We start from the raw sequence: 15,131 nt of genomic DNA, 5'->3' as shown, positions 1-15,131 counted from the left end.
TGGCTCAAGGAGCATAAGGTCAGTTTCAGATAAAGCGACAGTATTTCAACAAAAGACAACCGTCCACTGCAAGACTGTGGCCACAGTGTGATGTGTCATTAGCCAGTGATTTTCCACCCAACATTTGACCACCTGGTTCTCTTAATTAATTCACTCCTCTTTCACTCCCTCCCTCCCTGGTGTTCATCCTTTTCATTGTGTGCTGGGTGCAATCAATTCTCCTATAATGTGTACGCGAGTGCAGCTGTCCACAAATCGAGTTTCTATTAATGAGATGGTGGTGAGGGGGAGGGATGATGCTATACCAGCAGCCTATGAACACTGGGATATTACCTTTTCTTCGGAACAAGTTTGAGGACTTAATCAGGCCTTTTTTCGTTGACACATGCACATAATTTTGCTTTGGAATATTTATTGCAGTGTATTATTTTTTTTTCTTCCCCCAGTCTTTTTTCTTCTTCTTTATGATTTGTGAAGATCATTTACAAAAGGTTGTACTATAGTGAAACAAATAATGTCAATTTCAATAATTTTGATTTAAAGGGCCAATTACAGTGTAATCATATAGCGGCCTATTATTAGATGTTAACAGGCTATTCTGAAAAACTAAAGGTGTGGAGGCTTCGGAAGTGCCAGAGGTGTCCTTGCTGTATGCTTGTATTGATCTAAACTCCCACTCAGAGCATGTCCCCTTCATGCCATGTATGAGCAGGATTAATACTAAAAAGAACGCAGCCTACTGGCAGTTCAGTGGACTTGATGCAAATTGTGGGGCATGTACAGCTCAAATCGTTGCTGCTGTCGTGTGCATAGTATGTATATAATCATTTAAGACAGTTATGATAGTAAAATACTCATCTTCTGAACAGTATGATTTTAGCGTTAGTTGATAGACCAGCTTGCGTAAGTGTGGAATTGTTAGGCTGTTTGCTAATTTGCTTCTCAGGTTCACTGTTCAAAGGACAAAACATAACCAGAATTCAGGACTACACTAATTGTAACATCTATCTGTTGTTAGAAATAGTTTTCATAATTTTTAACAGTTGGTATGACTTAAAATGTACATTCTTTATCAACATCATTCTTAACTCCGATTAAGTTTGTCACCCACACTTTTCCTTGGTCATGGGTCACAAGTTAATGTGATGGCTCACATATGAGCATTACGCCCTTGTCGTGCAGGGTGGCAGTGTGTTGGGATGGGGAGTGGTCAGGGCAGCGCAAGAACTCAGTGTTGCAGAGTACACTTCCTGCGCACCATCCACCCTCATCCTCTCACCCTGTCGCCATATGTTCAGATGCTGGCCAGAGGAATCGCCGGCGCATTGGGGTGGATCAGACGACCCCACAGAGGGAGGGAGAGCAGGGGGGGGCATGGCAGGGGGTGGCCTGCCACTCAACTTCCAGCACAGGTCAGTACAGGACCGCATGAGCACCTCCTTCTCCCCCTCCTGCTCATACCCTCCATGCTAAAGGCAGCCCTCCCCCCAACTCAATCCAGCAGTGACAGAATTGGCGGACAAAATGACATCGTTAATGCTAGACACATAACTCTTTACATGATACTGCCTCATAGAGTATTCTCGCAGAAAGGCAGTCTTTTGTGGCGTATACAGTAGGTGCACTATTTGCTAGTCCCCATAGTCCCCTCATTAATACTGCAGTGGACATTCACAACTGGAATTGGTGTTGAGGTCAGGTGTAGCCAAATCATGTTCATCTGTGGTTGTGTTTGTGTTGTTAGTAATGTTATTTGTAAAATAAATTCTTTATTTCAGGGTGATCTTCAGGTTTTTCATGTTTCCCAAAATCATACTCATCAGAAACGGAGGCCTCATGGTGGTTTTGTTTTTCAGTTAAACTTGAACTGTATGTTGCACTTTTCCCAATTACCTTTTGTAAGTTGTTGTCACCCATATCGATTTCGCAGTAAATTATGCCTGTTGTCCATAGAACACATCAGTATGCTTGTGTTTTTTTTTTTTGTCATCTATATAACAAGTCATTAAAATACAGAGGGTGCACACATTTAAAGAAACATTTTTTTACAAGATGATGCAATATGACAACAATCCTGCAACATTTGAAACTATGGCCACACAGTAACTATAGAGTTAAACAACACCTCTCTGACAATCACAACAATAATGGAGGAACATAAGCTACACGGGTGTAGCATGCTTGTATTGCATGCAGTTAGATGTTTTTGTTATGTGTGCCTTTCATATGTTTTTGAATGTGAAAGACTTTACTTTTAAAACAGTTGTGTATGTACTCAGCAACACCCCTCTCTGATCTAATTGGTGTGCACTGTGCACAATCAGTCAGTGTAGTAGTTAACGCCCAAGACTATAGTGTCAAGTCATTTAGGGTTGTATTAAGAATTGGGCTTTTCAAGTTTTAATACACGAGTAAACTGTATGGGCGTATGTGGGTGCATGGATGTGTATTAACAGGACATTTTCTTGCTAAGGTGTTCTGATTTGATTACAGGGAACTGTAGAAGTTTTGCCCTTTCTCCTTTAATTGCTATTAGCCTGTTTGGCAATAAGGAGGATGTGTCTGATTAAATTATAATCGCAACTTAATCCTAATCCTCTCTATCAACTTGCCATCTTCTTTTATGGAGCAAGTCCTTGTGTAAGAGGTAGAAATTAGATTGCTGTGTAATAACTTTGGAATCTGGTGCTCAGTAATGATGACCTTGAGGTTTGGCATCATTACCTGTCCCACAGTGCAAAGCATCCAAATGACAACATTACTCTTGCTAGTTCAGATTGACGCATCAGGGATGTTTCTGCACTGACAATGGCATTTGGCAATTGAAAATGCCTTTAAACATCATGGCTCTGTCCTGCTGTGTTTCACTACACTCTTGAAATGCTGTATGCATAGTAAATACAATTCCTCTACCTGTTTTATGGGGGAGGACATGGAATGACTTGAGATGGAGGTCTGTTTATTGTAATCCTCCTCGCTCTCTCCCTCTCTTATTCCCTCTTCTCTCTTACAGGAAGCATGCCCTGAACTGTCACAGAATGAAGCCAGCCCTCTTCAGCGTTCTCTGTGAGATCAAAGAGAAGACGGGTAAGTTTCTACTTCACTCGTTCTCTTTGTGTTCTCCAGTCTGCACAGGTTGTAACCTAGTGTTGAGAGTAGTGTGCCTTTTTTCCAGTTTCCCTGGCACAAAGTTACGTTAAGTTTTTAATGGCCTTGCAGAAAACTCTATTGATTGCATATTAATTTTAATTATTATAGAACTGATTTAGTTGCATGTATTGTGTATGCTTTGGTTCAAGATCATTCTAAATATGCATTACTGTTTTTTATTTTGGCCTAGTAATTATAGAAACTTGACCTATTTTTGGCTGCTGTCCAAACTTCACACTGACAAGCTGAAACTAATCTTAGTGGATTGGTGCATTTTGAAACTCGAGTCAGACAAAAGAACTTTCTGCAGAACAAGCTAACAACTGTGAGTTCACATACTTATTTATCAGATTGCAATTCCATTTTTACCTGAATGCAGAAATGTACTCTGCTTGGTTTATCATTTCTGCATTCCTGTCAATTTCCATCTCAAATGATAAAGCGTTATGTGACAAAATATATAAATGGTGTAACCAACAGGCTCTTACAGTTAGTTGAATGTCACAGCGGTATTTACTATATTCATTGTTTCCCCTTGATCACCTCTCTAAGAGAGGTGGTGATGACACCCTCTTACTTTAGTGGCAGCTGGTTTGACCACGGAGACGGCTAGGTTGACCGCAGTCTTTTACTCGGTCAGCTCCTGTGCTTCTCTGGTGGTCAAGAGGCAGTGTCTGTGTTGCCTTGGCCACCAAGTTGCTGATGTTCGTCTCTTTAAAAGAACTTATTTTTGACTGCTTCGGTTTTTGCTTTGGACAGTGTTTAGGGATGCACAGATTCATTGGCTGAACATCGGTATCGGCCAATATTCGCCTTGTTGACTGCCATCAGCCTGAAAATAAGATATATTTGCCAATGGCAGTGGGCCAATGTGTATCTGTGTCGCATCAATTTTGCACTGGCTAAATGTGTTGGGTCTTTGTGGTCGGACTAGGACAACAGTAGCATCTTTTTCATTAGAAAGAAGGTTATATTAAAGGCTGTTTCAAAGGCCCTGTTCTGACCTGGTTTTAACATCCGTCCTAAGTGATCCGTTCACAAGTAGACAGCTCTAGGTACCTGTGTTCCCACCTGGCAGTAGAATGTGAAACATCCAAAACACACAATTTTCTTAGTGGTTTCTGTGACACAGTGGCGGTTCTAGACCATTTCAAATGGAGGGGTCAGTCTGGGGCCAAATATATTATGCACAAGTGTTTCATACCACTAACCCGCCATAGGTTTGGTTCTACAAAAGACTAATGATACACGTATAATAATGAACACAAGAACTCATTCTGTGTTAACCTACATTTTATTTATCACTGCGCACGAATAATATCTCTTTGGGGATAAAGGTTGGGATAAAAATGTATGAAAATAGTTGCCATCGTTAGGAGGGCCAGAGGGGGGCCGAGGCTTTATAGAACAGCAATTGCTGTGACATAAGAAATACTTATTATATACTTAGTACGTATTTCCGCTCACAGTTGAGTAGGCAGTCTTTAATGTGGACACAGGACACATTCCCGTTCTCACTGCTATTAGAATGTGGACACATGCGGGTCAAACCACCTCCAAATGTGTTTTTTGAGATCGGATCTCAATGTGTCCTGAGAGCGTTTTCACCTGTACTTAGAGCTGTCCGCTTGAGATCCGATCACTCAGATCGGAGCTTAATACCAGGTGGAAACGGGGTCATACATTTGTATGGTTAAATTTGTGCTCATTCAAAGATAGTTTAATAAAAATGCAGAATGACTTAAACAGTTCAGTTACTTTTCTTTTTTTTTGTTCTTATTTGTTTCCCTGGCACAAAAGGGGGAATAACAACAAAAACATCAGCTATTGGCCACATTTTTTATTTTAAACATCGTATCGGCCCAGAATTTCCCAATAGGTGCCTCTCCGCTGTTGTTCTTGGAAATGTGTTTTGCCGCAACTCCGTATGCTACAACTGAAGTGAATAATGCACCATCTTTGAAAGATAAACGATACATGATTGAGGGAAATTATGTTTCAAAATGTCAAGTTTATTTCCTAATATCTATATATTTATTTATTTATTATAAATAATTAATTAATTAAAACAATAACCCCCCCCAATATAATGGTAGGGGAAACACTGTAATAATAAAATACCATTACTACAAAGTACCATATCCAAATTATTAGATTAAAAAAATCAAACCTGCACAGCAATGTGACAGCATGTATAAAAATCTCCAGAGGGGTAATATTGCTTTACATTCACACTGTTATGCTATTTCAGTACAAAGAGATGTTTCTCCCACACTGTTAAAACCGCCACACCACACAGTGTAGGGTAATTGTGTATTGGTAATATATTGATATGCAGTACCTACATCCAAACACAACATGCAAAGCAACAAGAAATAATGCTTAAATACACATGATCTGATAGAAATTATTGTAAATATCTTAGATTTGCTCTTACTCATAAAATTATTCAAAGTAAACATGCTACTTATTCTCATCTTGTTAGCTATTCGAGTCAGCTTTTTGTGTGGTTCAAAGGCGCAGGCCTGGGATGGATGGCAGATTGATGGTTATGGTAGTGTAAATGGGGTGCGTTTTTGAATCCTCTCACTCTGGCAGTCTCGCTCCATTCTTGTCTTTCTGTGTGCTTTTCTCTCTTTCACTTTCCTTATGTATCTTCTAACAGCAAAACCTCTCTTGTTCAAATACAATTTGAAAATGCTGCACTGCTGCCTGTCGTGGCCCTCTGTCAATAATGTATTATTGCTCTCCAGTGATTGGACAAAAGTAAAGGCTAGGCTTGAGTGAGTGGGGCAGGCTACACTGTTTCCCAGGCAACCAGTGGTCTTATTTATCCTAATGCCATTCACTTTGATTTTTACATTTAGTCTCCCTGCAAACTAGAGAGAGGGTTTGTGAGTACTCCTACAGTAAGCTGAGCAGAAAAACAGCCAATGCATAGAGGTAGGTTAACAAAAGATTAAGGCTGGAGGAGAATATGCCAACTATGAGATATAGAGATCTTAGGCTTTGCCTGTACTCTGCTGGCCATCTGCCACGTAGTGCCCTCCTAACTGCGCTGTGTACCTGCTTTGGCATTTCTCTGCTACTCCATCAGACCCCCTGCAGGCCCCATTATGTGCCTGTGGAATGTGAATTGACTTCTCTTCAGTGCAGCTTCTGGAAGACCCAATCAGTAGTCCACTAGTATCTCCACAGATTTTCTGCGGTCTTTTTTCACTAGCAAACATACACTTGTGTAGGCACTCACATACACACTCTGTCTCTCTTACACACATACGCACACACCGAACAAGGATAAAAGCAAACTCGGTCTTGGGTCTACTCCTACTGCCTCGGTCTTGTCCTCTCCCCCTCCCTCCCTCTGCCTCGCTCCCATTCTTGAAAGAGAAGACTTGCTCTGAACTCAGGGCTTTGATATGGTAATTTAATGGTGGTGGTTGTGGAGGAGGGGAGGTGGGGTGTGGGGGATGGGAGGTGAATTCCTCTGAGTGCTGCAGTTGGTTAGATTGTTTTCATTGTAAAGGAAATGTTCAGCGCAAATGCCAGTGCCCCCCACCCTACCACCCCAAAACACCCCCGTTTTACAACAGTGCCTGTGTTGTCCTGAGCTCTCACATTAAACATGACCTCCGTCTGCGTGAAATTTGATTCTTGTTAATACTCTTTTAAAGATACACTCCAAAAAAGAAATTAAAGCACTTTGAGAGAGATGGGAAATGATCAAAGTTGAGTGCCAGTGGCTTTGCTTCAACTCGGTTCTGTTCTCCCTCGCTCTCATGGGTATTTGCTGTAAAAATAGCTCTTGGTGCAATGGGACAGCTTATGCCAAAATCTCTGAACAGCCACTGCAGCTAAGTTTTTCATTTAGTTTGGGCATGTTTGAGGTGTTTCTCCTCACTTTTATGCATTCCTAATGCTTTACACATGACAACAGTAAATCTGTCACTCACTCTATCCTGTCACCCTGCTTAAGTCCCTCTCTTTCAAGCCTGAACATTCCCAGTTGTTTATTTTTGGACAGGTTTTAAATTAACATAAAAATAGTTTTTCAAGCAGAATTAAAGCTATACAGTTTTTTTTTAAATGTATTGCAAGTCTCTCCCTCCTCCTCCTCCTCACTTGGACAAGTTCATACCCCAACACTTGTCACTCATCTTGATAAGCTGTCTGATAAACAACTTTGGGATAATGCTGCTAGTTGGCTGTGTAGAAATAGTGGCAAACTGGCAGGTACCTTACCTAATTTAAAGCTTTGTTTATACTTGCGCATAAGTAAAATTGTAAAATTGTGGCGCAGGCCTTTATAGGTGGTGCGCGAGTATGCATGGAGATGTTTAACACATTGTTCGTTGCAGTATTCACCAATACACCAGGGGGTGTACAAACAAAATAATCTGTGTATAAGCAACAAGTAGATGTTCACTATGTGTGTTCACTACACATCCATGGTAAACACCGACATACTGCCAAACATTGCATTTGTGTGTTTGTTACTGTCACTTACCTCCAAGTCAAAATTACTGAAGGTACCATACTGCCTCTCAATGTTACAAACGCTCTTTCAGTGAGACCATTTTTTTCAGCTTTGATAAAGCAATCTCTCATGTTTTTCACCCTCTTGCAAAATGCCTCTTCTTTTCTTAATGTAGTGGCTTTTACCACAAATGCTAGGCCATTTGACTGTCCCTTTAGTCCCTACATGAAGAATCATACAGATGTTTGTACAGGCGACCTGCTCTGAGCCTTTAAACTGGCCATGGTGATGTAATTTTCTGGCTTGCGCACCTTGCACCGGGAACACCATGGCGACCATAAACCTAGCTTAAGATTAAAATGGCTAGCTCTGTCACCTCTTATTATTAAAAATTGATGTGCAATTCACCATTCTTATGATATGAATGTATCTGTACACCATCACGCATATTCACATATTGGCCATGTATCCCTCTGCAACAACAGTGAGGGTTTAACAACAGGGACATCCTGATGGCCTGTAGCCAGTGTGATGTTAACTTGAGCCAGTTGATTAGGTGCCTAGTTGTGCCAGTATCCTAACAATGTTTCTGGGACACTGGGGATTTGCTGTTTGCCTCTGCCACAGGCCCACTCCCTTCTCCCTGTGCATTATCTGACCAGCCTCTGAGTTGGTTTTTAAGAGCACATACATTGCCTGATCCTTCAAATGGTGAGTATTTGGTTGAAAATGAAGATCCATCCTGTAATGTTTGTTTAATTTGACTGAGATATTTATATTGTTGAATGGAAATGTCTTATTTTTCTAAACACCTACAAGCACCAGAATCTCACAGTTCATGCCTCCTGCAAGCAGAGCCAGAAGCACTTAGCTAGTATGTTGGCAAAGCGGCTAGCTGACAACCTATCATCACATCCTATTACGTTTTGACAAGATGGATGAATGGTGAGATTTAGCCAACTCTATGAACTCGCTCTCTGGTTTATGTTTTTCAGTGCTATTTCTGGTTACATTTGATGTAGAAGCTTCTCTTGTTTATTTAGATCTTATCAATTAATATAAACACATTTTGTAAACTTAACATTTTAACTTTCGAAATGTGTATTTTTTAACTTGAACATACAAAGTTAAAAGAGCATAAGAAGAAGAAAAGCTGGAGGTAAAGGAGACAGCAAAGACAATGTAAAGTGAGTTAACAGTAAACGCCAAGCTTCTTTAGACACGGTGGCTTTATCTGTTAATACTATTAATGTGATGGGTGTTACAACATGGAAACTGCAGCGCACACAGAGTGTCACGCACACAGCACACCTTTTTGTTTACTGCAGTTTTTGCGGTTATGTAATCGAGTGACATCGCGATTGCGATAAGATTAATTGTGCAGCCCTATCCCATGTGTTGTTTTGTAGTGTAAGTTTTATCTGAATGGATCCTTATATTTTCTGTTAGCCTGTCAACAACCACACACCCTTTCAGAGAGTAACCTAACAGACATTTTTATTAAATCAGCCTATTGGCCTTGGGGTCGTAATGTTTTTGCAAACAATGTAAGGTTCTTAATCCAATTATTACTTTGGCATTCACAGCACTCAAGTTGTCTAAATACCATTTCAGTGACAAAACAGCCCCAATTACATGTTAATTGAATTACAGCCTGATTGTAGTTGTAAAAACACCAAGTCACACATAGTTGCCATGTGTTAATTCACAGCAAGAATAAACACTAAACAAATCTCATTTAAATTTGTTTTTATTTTAAATTAAGAGGCCATTCATGAACGTTGACAACAAAGCATCACACACCAGTGTTAATCTTGTTGGTAGCGCTCCATTTTTGTTGGGAAAAACCCATTGGGCATCAGATGATTGATTTAGATGTTTGTATTCCACGGACTTTGACAGACTACAGTACATCAAGTCTAGTAAATTACATGCCTCATTAAAGCAACTTAATTATTATTAGTTTTCAAAGAGCCCAATTTGGAACAGAGCCATACAATTTAATGAGTTGGTAGGAACCTGTGGGAAGTATTTTATGATATTGTTATGAGGGAATGCATACATTGCTTTTTAAGCCAAAAGCAGCAACAAGATAAAAACATGTTTGTGGTAGAAATGCGACCTATGTGAAGCTACCAAACTTGCAGTCAGTTTTACTATCACTTGGGTTTAAAACAAAAATATGCCAACCACCTTTGTACAGCCACACTAACTTATCACTTGGTCAAGTCCTCCGGTTTTACATTTTATAGTCAGTTTTATATTTACACTCACTATCAGTGTTGTGCTACATACTAAACCAAAGTAATTAGTTAGTTACTAGTTACCTCATTAAAAAAAAAAAAGTAACAATTACTTTACTGATTACTTCTACCAAAAAGTAATGTTACCTTTTTAAATGTCAAACTCTGTTTGGCCAAAAAAAGCAAAAAAAAAAAAAAAAACACCAAACCAGCGCCGCCCTGAAACACACAATGGCAGCTAGATGGAAATAATCATCGGTTGTTGTCATCAGGCCAGTTTTGCTCATCGGGCCGATGTATAAAAAAAATAACTAACATCGGCCAATACTGATGTAAATGCCCATATATCGTGCATCCCTAATACCATTGGTAATGTGCTTTTTATTTTAGTACTGTCATTATTTCCTTCGGTCATGCGGTCAGCCGTGTGTGCGTGTGTATCTGTCTGTCCGCAGCTAATCTCGCATACTGCTGGACCCATCAGCCTCATATTTTTTGTGCACAATTATGTGCCCAAGGACCTCTCGTGGTTGCGGTGTCATTTAAAACATTCAATAATGTCAGCCAGCTGCTGTCTGTTAAATCATCAATTATGGTGGCGATACACTAGGCAACTTTTTGGTCAACATGACAGGGATGTCAACAGGAATTAACATACACTGAATGCCTTTGTAAATGTTGCAGTCAATAACGGTATAAAACAGCGACGTCAAAAAAATACAAATAGTGGAGATAACAATGATGTAACAAGCCTTTCAGTAACGATAACCTAAATTACTTACTTTAAAAAATAATGCATTAAAGTACTAGTTACTGCCAAAAGTAACTGAGTTACTGTAACGTGTTAGTCCCAACACTACTCACTATGCAGTGGTGCTGGATTATCTCATTGGCTTTTCAGGATTCTGTTGTTTGTGGTGTCCTGCCACTCAATCGTTTTTTTTTTTCTTTCCTCGGCCCCTTTGCAGAAGAGAACGAAAAAAGATAGTGTGTTTGGGGTGGGGGGCGGTGCAGGAGCGATACAGGGAGATTGATGAGGCAGTAAGAGCAGGAGTAATTACTTGGTGTCCATTCCCCAAACCAGATTGGCAGACGGCTAATATCACACAGACCCCTGGCCCTGACAGACACCTCCCCCCCCACCACCACCACCCAACTCAAAGTGGGGAGGCAGAGCACCCCAACCTTCAGCCTAAGCCTAATGGTGTGTGGGCCAACTGATTTCCCCATGTGGTATTATTCCTGTAGGAACTGGGCCTCTGTATATTGACAAGGGAAACTGCTGTCTGAAGTGTGTTGTAGGATGGGAAAAACTCAGTTGAATTGTTCACCTTCAAGACGGCTGCAACATGATTTTTGCCATGATTCACCAAGAGCAGTGATTTGGCTGTGCTGTCACTTAGTATTTGACGGAGATCAGAATAGCTGGATATGGATGAAAAAAAAAATCTCTAATAGTTGACTAGCATTGTGCTAATGAATTGCATGTTTATATTAGGACAAATGCACACTCTAGGATTTTTTTGTCTGATCTAATTAACTAAGAACAATTTAAACTTATTCAGCAATTTTTCTTAATGTAATAGTTGAACCTGACGATAGGAGGTTTAAAAAAATATATAAGAGGGAGATAAAACTGAAATCAAACAGAATTAAATAAAAATGTGTTTGTGGTCAATGATCACCCACAGGTTGGTCTCCTACCTCTTCATCTCATCTGCCCTCCCTCTCAGCATGTCTATGCCTCTCACACTACTTTTAGGCTTTGGTCTTAAAAGAAGCCGGCGTCTCTTTAATTAAAGATATGTAAATGTGGTCTCAGCTGGATTGCATTGGTTTGGTGGTGGTGGGGTGGGGAGTGTCGGAGCCTAGCTCCTAATCCTGACTAATTAAGGATTAATTACAATTGATGGGAGCCTTCCACCCCTCTACAGTAGTGCGCATTGCTGTCCCAGACTGTATGTTTGTGTATTTCACACCATGTCATAAATGCAGGGGAGAGACAGAAACATCACGGCTAGTGAGGGGGGGAGGGGGGGCTGCATTGGTGTCTTGCAGATACTGAAAAGCCCCTGCTCCTTTTTAAGATTGTGGCGCTCTTGATCAGGATAAATGGATGATGGATTGATGTAGTAGTACTGTTTGCTAATGAATAAATCCATATTGTGTGAGGATGATTAGTTTGGGTTTCCATCAGTTTGTGTATTCATTTGTGTGTGTAAAGGTTAGCAAAGCCAATTAAGGATACCCTTCTGTAAAACCACTGGTAAATTGTTATCCTGACCAGCCAGACATATTATAGACACAGTAATTTCAGTCCTTACTAAGCTGGTACATTGGACCTGTGCAGACTAACCATGTAGCCTCAGCTCTCTCTGGCACCATCTGACTGTGTCATAATGCTTGTTCACTTGTTATAAATGGGCACTGCTCTTCTGATCTATCGCTTAATTGCCACCTAATTTGCATAACAGTGCAAATTAACGACCTCTCAAATGAGCGTTCATTTTTCACAAAGTCTTTAGGAGCTCCTTAAGAGTCTGTGCTAATGAGCACAGGAGGCAGCTGGCCTGATGAGAGTTGACTGGGGGAAGATACTAGCAGTGCTTTAACAAGCCTCCTGCTAAGGTGCTCTTTGTCATCCTCTTTTTCTTCCTGTGACATTTCAAATTCTTTCTTCATGTCTCTTTGCGTTTTTCTCTGCATGCAGAACTGCACTGGACTGGAGATATTATGTTGGAGATGTAGTTACAGGGGCTTAACAATGTTTAATAAACCCTTCAAACTTGATTCCTTTTAGCACTTGTGCCATATTGACACCAAAATATTTTCTTGAAAAATATCTTTTATTGCTCAGTCACCTAAAATAACATCAGTATTTGGTCCGTTACTAGTTAAGCTGGCAATATGCTCCAAATTGAATCCCCTTTTCTCAGATTACTGTTGAACACAAGCTATGAGCAAATACCAGGCTACTCCCTGCAACTTGAGATCTGTTTAATACTGTCCATGAATTTGCGCGCCAAAGGCTGGTAAGCTTCAGTGACTGAAGCCAAATGTTTTTTTTGGTCTCAAGCCCATCGTTTTATCCATGCAAATGCACAATATAGGACATTATAGGGGATTGAAGTTTTAATTGGTATTTTTAATTTTAATATTATGAGTGACTTGGTTCACAAATGACTCAAAACATAAGGAATATAGTATGTGCTGATAATAATCACATGTGCACCAATTTACTGCTTGTGGAAGTTGGTAGTAATTTGTATCCTCTAGGTTCTTTTTAAATCTGTTACTTTTACATTTACTGCATTTATATAATTTCTAACTATGGCATTGTCAGTATTCTTAAACTTAAATATAACTTTTATTCGCTGATTAAATTTTGTTTTTCTGCCTGCTTTTACTTTTGACCTACAAAAACTATTGGAAAGACTTATCAGGAAAATGTTTCTAATACTTTGCTAGAACTATGCAAATAAATGATAGACATTGTAGATCATTTATTGCATTATATTTATGCAGATTAAATGACAACCCAAAGGGATCTATCCGTTATTAGTGTGTGTTTGTGTTTGACCATATAAGGGGGGTACACGATATGTAGTCATTGCTCGAGGGTCGAAGCCTCTTTAGTTAATTAAGGGCTGATTAATGATGTGTTGGACTGAAGTGTTGTTTGCCCAAGGTGTGAGTTCTTCAATTTACACCTTAATCAGGTGTGTGTGTGTGTGTGTGTGTGTGTGTGTGTGTGTGTGTGTGTGTGTGTGTGTGTGTCAGTCAAAGTGGGGGGCTGCATGCAACAGGACTCCTGTGAACAACCCAAACAGATGCTGATTAGCGTGAGCTCCTTAAAGTAGGAATGAATATATAGATTAAGCTCATTAAGTTGACTGTACTCTACAAAAAAAACACCATTTTATTTATATATATGTATATGTGTGTGTATATATATATATGTATGTGTGTATATATACATGCTTTTTATGTTGAATTTGCAGTAGACATTTTGCTTTTCCCATTATCCATTTGGCAAAAAGCCCATCAGGGAAATTATTCATTTTTAATGCCATATCTTACAACTCGCCCAAGGCAACATTTTATTCACCCAAGCACTTTTTTTGAGCAACCCATATTCTTCCGAAATGGCATGGTAAATCAAAATACTATATGCACAGAGGAACTTGTTTTTATGAAAGTTGACAATCAATTGTTACAACATATGATTCTGTAAGGTCATTGGCATCAAGGTTCCTACTCAGATTGCTAAGACTGTTAGCTGTAATATGAGCACATTTGATTTTACATTAAGAGACTTTACTGGGTGTCTAAATGGGCGTAATGAACGTGAAGTTTGTATTTCACTGCATGGATTTAAATGTCAAGGACTTTGATGAAACTGCTCTCTTTCTTCTCTAAATCCACTCATCACTGTTCTAGAGCCATGTTTTATGGAACCTAGAAAGCAAATTCAACCTAGTGGGTTTTAAGCCACTATCCACAAGGTGTGCATGGTACAGGAAGAAATGTATTCTCCCCTTTTCATTTGTTTTTAAGAGTTAAAATCCGATAGAGTACTTTAATACAGGCAGATTGGCCCCAGTTCTTTTTTTCCCGAGCTACATTTGTATTGCCCGGACACTATTTTATATCCTGCAAACCGTTTTAATCCTTGTACTGGGTTTTACCTATCATATTTCCAGAGCTGCAGTTGAGATTTGTTTTTGCAAGATACATTTGCATATTCATATAGCATATTTTCATTGTGAAAACCATCTTTCTTTGGCCCATTCTCTTTATCTGAATTCTCTGTCTGTAATGAAAGGAAAAACTGATGTTTTCACAGTCCTATCTTTTCACTCTTTCTGGCTCACTCGCTCTCTGGCACGTCTGTACTCTGGATTCTGTATATTTGTGCTGCCTCTCTCTCTCTCTCTCTCTCTCTCTGTCTCTTCCTCTCTCGCACACACATCTTCTCCTGTGACTCCTTTTTTCAATTCTCCTTGGTTCTCCTTCTACCCTCTCTCTCCTTACCTTTCCCCCCCCCCCCTTTTTCCCTTCTCTATCCTTCTCTCTCTCTCCCGCTCCCTTGCTCTCTCCCAGTGAAAGGCTGAGAATACCCAAGGGAGCTGATGCAATTAAAATGCTAATCCTGTCTGTCTACAGAGAGAGGGAGAGGGGGGGCTGACAGCATGAGGGATTGCGGCTCACATGGAGAACTCGACTGAAATGGAGAACAGAGGGAGGGGGGCACTAGGGGA

The 15,131-nt window shown here is 40.0% G+C and overlaps 1 protein-coding gene across 7 annotated transcripts in view; it reads left to right on the top strand.

The window, feature by feature from the left end:
* pbx4 (pre-B-cell leukemia transcription factor 4) overlaps positions 1-15,131 on the top strand; it is a 30,854-nt gene that overhangs the window by 1,917 nt on the left and 13,806 nt on the right. For 5 of the 7 annotated variants that reach the window (XM_035997102.1, XM_035997103.1, XM_035997107.1 and 2 more), the window contains exons 2-3: positions 1,299-1,412; positions 3,014-3,087. In XM_035997102.1, coding sequence (XP_035852995.1) covers positions 1,299-1,412; positions 3,014-3,087 — 188 coding nt within the window. The remainder of the gene's footprint in view (positions 1-1,298; positions 1,413-3,013; positions 3,088-15,131) is intronic. The other 2 variants (XM_035997105.1, XM_031312543.2) reach the window with 1 other exon arrangement.

Source organism: Sander lucioperca, chromosome 21, assembly GCF_008315115.2.
Source record: "Sander lucioperca isolate FBNREF2018 chromosome 21, SLUC_FBN_1.2, whole genome shotgun sequence".
Classification (NCBI taxonomy): domain Eukaryota; kingdom Metazoa; phylum Chordata; class Actinopteri; order Perciformes; family Percidae; genus Sander; species Sander lucioperca.
The sequence above is the reverse complement of the archived record's forward strand: the minus strand, read 5'-3'. Positions and strand labels throughout refer to the sequence as shown.